Source organism: Habropoda laboriosa, unplaced genomic scaffold, assembly GCF_001263275.1.
Source record: "Habropoda laboriosa isolate 0110345459 unplaced genomic scaffold, ASM126327v1 scaffold816, whole genome shotgun sequence".
Lineage (NCBI taxonomy): Eukaryota > Metazoa > Arthropoda > Insecta > Hymenoptera > Apidae > Habropoda > Habropoda laboriosa.
The window spans coordinates 903,514-911,782 of record NW_017101002.1 but is presented as its reverse complement, the minus strand read 5'-3'; the positions used below and the strand labels follow the sequence as shown (position 1 = coordinate 911,782).

Sequence of the window (8,269 nt, the reverse complement as noted above, 5' to 3'; positions counted from 1 at the left end):
CCCCCGCCCCCCCCCCTCCTCCCCCCTCCCCCTCCCTCTTTCGCTCTTTCGCCTCGACGATCCACCTTTTCGACGCCGCACTCGCACCTACCGCACGTTCGACTCTCTTTCTCCGTTCACGCTTTCGAGTCCAGGGCCGTTTTCCTCGGGGGATCGGGAATTCTTACTACATATACCCTTAACCGAACCATGCAAAGAGAGATAGATGGTCGGTGCGCGGGTACATACTCGGACACGACACAAACCCCTCTCTAGCATCTAGCATCGACGATCTCCATGGCCAAGGGGTCGGGGCTCCTGCCGTGCTTTATTACTTTTCTCGTAATCGGCGACGTTGTTCGCGATTGAAAGCGTCTGGGTACTCTTGATTGCCGATAAGCCGGGAAAAATACCTCGTTAATTCGCACCCTCGACGAGGGAAGAGGGAAAAATGGACGGAGACGAAAGATGGGTGGGGAGACGGATAATGTTTTTCTCAGAGAGTGTTCGGTAATTGCGCCAATGTCGCGGCATTAATTGCTCGGAGAGAATTATTCGGGGAGGTTTTCTCTCGCGACCGAAGAAGGCGCGTGACCGATCGATCGATCGCGCCGCGCCGATCTTTTGTTCCCGACGCCCGACAGAACAACCACCCTGGGACAGGCGGAAATTAGATTGCTGCCAATCGACTCGTCAGATATACGTATACCTACCCGAGTATTTGTACGTAAGTGAGAATTCGCGGAGTTTGGCTGGAGCGAGGAAAGGAGAGGTGGGTGCTCTTCTTTGCATTCAAATGGAGACTCGGCGGCGGAAGCTTGGAATCGGGTGGCGGTCGTTGAAAGAGTCAGATTTCGCGCTCTGAAACGGTCTCGCGATAGTTTAGATGCCCGGAGCGCGATAATATTGTGTGTCGAAGCCAGTATTTGCCAAGGGGACCGTCCAAGCTCGGTCAACCGTGTACAGAGTTCCCCGCGTCGCGTCGCGTCGCGTCGCGTCGATTCGAGTCAGAGAGAGGAGAGCCTTTAGAAAGACGGAAACTTGTTTCATTCGGATTGCCATGCCGTTCCCGTTTATTCTCCTTTTTCTCGGCACGCGATCATCGTCACACACACACCTACGCCTCTTTCATAGAAGCAGCAATTCTGCCCTCTTCCATCCTCCGCATCCCTTTACTACGAGCTGTGGCTAGGATCGGTGATGGCGTCAATCAAGAATGTCGCGGCGATCATTAGATATCCGATATCGTTTATCCATTCACGCGAATGCATCGCGAATGCATCGCGAATGCATCGCGAATGCATCGCGTGAATAGCTCTTTTAGGACTGCGCAAATCCATCAATAGATAGAGAAGGTGGTTCGCGATAGATGGACGGAATACCGAGAGAGATATTTCGCGACCGGTTGAATACGATCGCAGTACGATAAATGAAATGAAAGCCGAAACTAGACCGACATTTCCTCGAATATCCGGTTTTAATAGAACAACCAATCGAATAAATAGCTGGTGAATAGGGAAGAAATAAAGGATGCTCCTGATTGGAGTCTATCGGTATACCGAATTCGATTCCGTGTTTCCCAGTCATCGTCGTCCTCTTGACCGTCGTAGGAGGAGCTCGGAGCGGCATGGCAGGGCGCATTGCGCGCGTTCGTCGAACATCACAGCGTAACTAGCCGGCAGGCATTCCTAATTGCGAGAACCGGTAATTACTCGAAGGGGCTTTCGGGACAGCGGTGCTCTACGCACCTCTCGTTTCGAGGATCGAGCAGCTAGCCTTCGAAATTGTTACGTCTCGTTGCGTTTACGGCCGGCCGGCGTGCGTGTAATAGGAATTTGAACAGGAATGGTTGCCGCGTGGTGGGCCGGCCACGGAGAAAATTGAAAGCAAGGGTTGCGCGTGCTTGTGTACGAGGCAGTGTAGGAGGAGAGTGAGATGGGGTGAGAAGGGCAAGGGCCAGGTAGCATTCCGTGAAGGCTGGAGCAGGAGCGAGAGGCGATTCAAGCGGTTAAGGCGGTTGGAGATGGAGGTGAAGCCGGAGGATCGATGGGTCGGGGAGATCGCTCCATTATGCAAGGATTTGCTCTCGGCGACGTTGATGGGATTTCGGTGGTAGAAGCAGGAGGTGGAGGGTTTCGTTCGCGTCCGGCTGGTAACGCTTTAAATCTATCGCTTCTCCGCTTTTCCCCTTTCGCCACGGGAAAGATCGACGGGGAAAAGATTTTCAAATCGGTCAAGAAGATCGGCTGCCTCGGCATCTCGAGGGAAGCAACAACTTGGTTATTCTGCTCTAGGAGAGAGCGCAGATCCGCCTTCGATCCGTTCCCCGTTTGCCGTTGGTTGCTCATCGGCGTTGAAGTTCTCGCATGGTCGAACATCCCTGCTCCGAAGCTCGAATTTGCGCGCTCGACGTCGTTTACCCGTGCCGGCGACGATTACCTTCCGCGTTCGCCCCATCGAGAAATACTCTTTCGAGCGTGAAAACCGAGGGATTAGCGGTTACCGTCGCGGAACGAGTTAACCGGGTGTCCTTTGCCTCTCGATTTTCCAACCGTCTTCCAACTGCCTATAGATCGATCGGGACTACCGTTCGCTTTCCGAACACAACAGACGGCTACGGAAGGGAAGTAGAAGAAGTTTTGTTGGCCGAGCTAATTCGCGATCCCCGAGCGGTCTCGGCGTACGCCAACTTTTCTCCCCTGGGAAAATGATTAGGAAGGAAGTCGCTTCTGGCGACGAAAGTCGAGCGAAAGTCGTGCGCGTTCCCGACCGCGTTCCCGACTCAGATTCATTCGGAGTAGCTAGCATACATATAGAGTAATGTACATACTTTGCCGAGGAACCGAACTCGACTATCGAATTTCTGCCGTGTCTAGAGCGTCTGAAACAGTTACTAGATGCGAACTGGTCTACGTACATAAGCAATTTAATTCGATTTCTGAAACTCGGTCGCTTCCTCGATTTGGCTCTTTTTTTACTGCTGCCGGGGAGCGGAGAGCGATTCGATATTTCGACGAGTTCCGATGGTAGGTAGGTAGACTCGGCAATTAGTCGGGGGTGCAGCTCGTTCGCGTCACCAATTATCGAAGTAAACGCGTGGGAAAGGATGATCGATTGGATCTCGACGTTTGGTCGCGCGGCGTCCAAGAAAATTGTTGCAGACGGATTTGCACGTTATAGAAAGCGGGAACGGCGACGGCTGTACGATTTGGAGCGTAGATGGTCGGTTTGGGTTGCCGCTAATTACGCTTTCGTCGTGCAAAGGTTTGAATGGCGATCGATGAGAAGAAAGAAAGAGCACGGCGAATGCGAAGCGATGAAAGGTGCGAGCAAGGGACGAGAGGGGGGTTGCGGGGCTAGGGGTGAGGCTGGCGGGAGTTCTGGTGGGAGAACGCGGCCAAACAGGACAATGGTCGCTTCTTGGCCGACGACGATTATCCTTATCGGAAGAAGTAGAGGAGGTTACATGGTTGGTAACTCGGATGCGTTTCGAGGGAAGAAAAGGACGGGGCGGGTGAGTCGTTGGGGTATTCGTCGAGCAACAACGGTGGACCGTAAAGGAGGCGCGAGTCGACGATAACGATCGACCTGTGCGTGCGTGAAAAGAGCGAATAGAGCGGACAGACTTCTGGCGGGGTTCGATGGATTTTCGAAGGGCGCGAACAATGGTCGATAGCGCGAAGCGATCGGGACGGGCCGCGCGCGTTTCAACGAAATTGTATCGTGCCTGGATGGTCGAGCGGCCGTTGCCATTCGTAAAAATGGACGACGCCTCTTCTCTTGCCTTTGTCCAACGATCCTTCCCATTGCCTATGTGGAGGAATCGTTTGTTCGAGAGTCTTGGAAATCGCTTTCCTAAATAATGTAATTTAGATCCTCGTGATGCCGAACTAGCACCGAGAGGAGAACCTAATTATCCCGATATTTCTTTCCTCCATCGACGAACGTGACGAGGTCCGAACCGGCCCGCGTCGGCTATCCTACCCTTCCGTTCCGTCTTCGTGTCTTTCTCCTCCCCCCAGCTCGTCTGTCTAGCTGCCACCTTTTGATCGGTTGATAGATGGCAGGAAAAGTTCATTTCCTTCGGTTTCCGGATCATTGCTCCCGATCTATCGTAGAAGATCTATTGTCGGAACTAGTTTTTAGCTCTCTCGGTTTAATCGACCAAAGGAATTGGGTTGGTGGTGTTGGGTGCGCGCGCTCGGAGAGCTCGCGAGAAGGGAGGTAAAAGGAAAGGAAAAGGAGAAGGTGGCCAAGCGAAGGAGTAGAAGAAAAAGGAGAAGGTGGTGGTAAAAAAAAAAAAGGGCGGAAAGGGTAGGAGAGGGAGAAAAGAGGAAAGGCTCGGTTGCCGCAGGGGACGGTAAAGCGTGAGCCGTGGACTCTTTCCTTCTCTCTCGGTTGTTCGCTAAGCGAGAATATTTATGCGAAGTGGCGCTAACAACCCTATTAGTAAGAAATTCTTGCTCTTCTCCCTTCGAAGCGGTCTCGGTGGCTGACTGGCTGGCTGGCTGGCTGGCTGGCTGGCTGGTCGCGCTTTCCTCCCTCCTGCCTTCCTTCCTCCACGTTTCCCCGTGGGTCGCGAAGCTCGATAACGCGAACGCACTTTTCCCATATCGAGCAACGTTCCGTAAAACCCGAACAGTTTCCGATGGAGCAAAAGCGCGTCGAGGTGTCCCGTTCACGGTCGATTCCTCCAAGTCTCTTGGCAAAAATGTCTCCCCGAGTGACGGCCGATTCGTCGTTTCGCGAAGCCAGTGTCCAGCAGCTATTAGCGTGGCATCGGAACGAATTTTCCACGCGGAGATTGCCAGTGCTTGTTCTCTCCTACCGTTCCAGTACGAGCAACGAGACCGTAATAGAGTCCTTAATCGCGTTTAACTTGCAATCACGGAAACGCGATATTGAACTCGTCGGCTGGTATCGGATTGGGGATTTCGAATGAAAATTCTGCGGAAGGGTCAGAAGGAGCGCGTGGAAGACGCGCAACGAACGGCAACTGAAGCGAACGAAAAGAGTGAGGGAGGAAGTAGGCGCGCTCCAGACGGAATAAATTAATCGAGAAGCAAGAGCTGGCAGGGCTCCAGTTAGTCGCGTTTCCTCGGCGGATGGGATGGACCCCCGCGTATCCTCTGGACGGGTCTGTGTCGAGTGTTCGTTCACGCGTCCAGGATAGCCAGTGACTCGGCCGATCGGCTCGGCACGGATGGTCGAGCGGAAAAGCAAAGTTATCCGCTTGGTGACTCGAGAAAAAAACGGCGACCGTAAAGGTACGGTCCCGGGTTTTCGCGAGTCGCGGGAAAATCGTGGCCGCGAATAACTTATCGACCGATCTCACCCTTCCTCTTTTCCGCCTGTGACGGCTGTGGCGGCTGTGGCGGCTGTGGCGGCGGCGGAACATGCGTCGAGGATAGGTTTGTGGGGCTCGAAATACACGTGGAATCTCGTTACGAGGTTTCCAGATAACCAGATGGATTGGAAGTGTCAATTTTCGTATAGGCGTTAGAGATGATAGTAGGAGGAGGGAGAGAAGGCGCGAAAGCAGCGAAGACCGGGATAGGAGCGGCTCCTCGCTCTAAGGTAGCGGTAAAAGGTTAAGATTCGAACGAAACAGGGTGTAACGAGCCCTTTGGAAGAAGAGCCACTTGGCTCGTGGCACGGAAAAAAGGGAGAGGTTATTATTTGCCGTGGAGAAGGGGGGAGACGAGGACGAAAAGCGAATTCTTGTCTCGTCTCGCCTCGTTTCGACGAAGCCTGCCGCGACCGGCCAGGGTAAAGCCCAGGAGAGGAGGAAGGAGGCAAGAGCAACGGGAGATTTTCCGTTAATCCGGGAGTGGAGTCGAGCTGCTGGCGCATAGACGAGCGCGATCCGTCGACGTTTTCATGGTTCTCGGCCTATACTACGCGAGCACGCGTTTCCCTCCTCGTTCAATTTTCTCACTCGTCTTTCGCCGTGGGCGCGGCTATTTTCATCTTCCCTCTCTATCCCTCTACCCTATCGGGAGCATCAGCGGATTTATCGCGGTCTTTCTATTCGAAGAATCGACGTATCGATCGCGAAAGCTCACCGAACCGTGCATTTAGCCGTGCACTAATAAGCCTGCACTACCGGCAAAAGCAACGCATAAAAGCATGTAGAAACGAGCGCGATCGCGATGACATTGCTGTCGATAGTTGGATAATGGGTTGGTCGATTTGCTCCGAGTTATTGCTCGCTTGGTACGCGAGTTTCGTAAACTGCAAGGAGTCGCGGACCGCCGTAAACGGACCGTCGCGTCGGATAGCGTTTTTAATTGGCAGATGAAGAGGTTCGATTCCCTCTTTAATACCCCGGTTGTTGTCTGCGATTCCGAGCGAACACCGTTTCTTGCCTGCCACTCGTCGAAAATGCGCAACGGCATTTTCACGCGATTCGACCGAATCGGAGAAAAGTAGGAGGTCGGGGGACGATCGTTAGGTTGGGCAATCTGTAGATCCCGAAATTTCCATCGCATCGCGGACGAGTTTCGAGTGGCGGTGCGGGAGATAAGGTGGAAGCGAATTAGTTACCTGCGATATCGCCAGAAAGCGATTATCGCGGCGTTGCCCTTTCAACAGCACGAGTTTCGCGTCGCGGCTCCAACTTTGGGACTGGAGACACTTTGAAAGTTTCGCCGGTATAATTTACGAGCGAATCCGAACTGCGTTTCGGTGGATCTTTATCGAGGAAGCATTATCCTCGGCAGCCGAGATGATGCCAGAGAGAGAAGCCCCTCCGGTGCGTCGAAACGAGCGCGTGCCGTGCCTGCTCGGTTCGTTGTCGCCCGTTCAAATTTCCTCTACATGTGGGTGAAACTTAAACGAGCACGCGTTTTCCGGCCATCTCAGTCACGACGATAATTGCGATCGTCGTCGTCGTCGTGCTCTCGTAGTCGTCGTCGTTCGGTAGTCGTCGGTGTTCAAAGCCCGAGCACTTCAGACTTCCGTGTTTACGGAACGCGAGCGACAGCTTGACGGCTCCCTTTTTTCTTCCTTGTACGCGATTCCTTCTCCCTGCGCGTCCCTTGCCGGCTGCCTCACAATCCGCGCTTTGCCAGCAGAAATGCCTGCCTTCTCTCACCCCACCGTTCGCCTTCTCTCTTATCCCCTTACCTTCTCTCACCGTTTCCCTTCCGAACCTCGCGCGGAGCCAAACGAATTTCCCCCGTCCCACTCTCGGGACGTATCGCGCGAAATAAATTGGCGATTCGCAACCGCTCGCGGCGCCGCCGAGTCGCGATAATTCTTGGCTGGATAGCGCCTTGTTTACCTGGAAATTGCCGCGACCAAGACGGAGGAGAGACCGCGACTAATGGAACGAATTAACGAACGAACGTTCGCTCGCTCCCTCGCTCGCTCGTGGTTGCGTTTCACGCGTCGCGCTTCGTCGTCGACTACTTTTCAAAGGATGTAGACGACGAGGAGGATGACCTGACCGATACATTTCCGTCCGTCACCTCGGTCTCCCGCGAGGAAAGCCGCTATCGATAGAGCGTCTTTTAATTACTGCTCGCGTTTGCCAACCTAACCCGAGAACGAATACCTTTTTACCAGTGTGCACAGGCCGATGATCGGGCTCTGTCGGTGTGGAAAAGTCGAGACAGCGTTTCAGCCCTCTTAGTTTCGCGTAAAACGACCGCCGCAGCCGCTTCAAACTGTAAATAGCTTAACGATTCTCGTTACACACTCGAAACCGACGGAAACAAGGACGCGATGAATATCTGTAATTCCGTTAATGGATCGTACAGAAAGTTCGTCCTAGAATCGTCAAAGAACCGTCCGCCGCTGTCTCTTGCATTTAAACGCCTCCCTCTCCTTTCTCTAGACGAAAGAAGAGAGCTCTCGCTTCCGTTTGCACTCTCCTCAATTGACCTGGTCGCCGAGCCGAGCCGGGTCGTGCCACGCCGCGTTTATAAAAACAACCCGACTCTTGAAGAGGAACGTTTCTTCTTCGTTCGGTTGGCCAATATATGCGTCGCGGTCCGCTTCACCAGACCTCAACTCGCTGGTTACAGGTGAACGGTCAGGACGTGTCGAACTCGAGCCACGAGGACGCGGTGCGTTGTTTCCAGTCGGCCCAAGAACCGATCATCGTGGAGGTGCTGCGGCGACAGCCGGCGCACGGCCACAGGTCCGAACAACCACCGAACAAACGAGGGGAACACACCGACGATCCATCCTCCAATCTTGTCTCCACCGCGGTGCAAACCGACTGGGCCGGCCTTCTCGAGCCCGAGGAAGAAGAGGAGGAGGAGGAGGAGGAGGAGGAGGAGGA

The 8,269-nt window shown here is 53.9% G+C and overlaps 1 protein-coding gene across 1 annotated transcript in view; it reads left to right on the top strand.

The window, feature by feature from the left end:
• Positions 1-8,269, top strand: part of LOC108577773 (slo-interacting protein 1) — a 22,803-nt gene that overhangs the window by 11,261 nt on the left and 3,273 nt on the right. Inside the window, exon 2 of the mRNA XM_017940976.1 lies at positions 8,010-8,239. Coding sequence (XP_017796465.1) covers positions 8,010-8,239 — 230 coding nt within the window. The remainder of the gene's footprint in view (positions 1-8,009; positions 8,240-8,269) is intronic.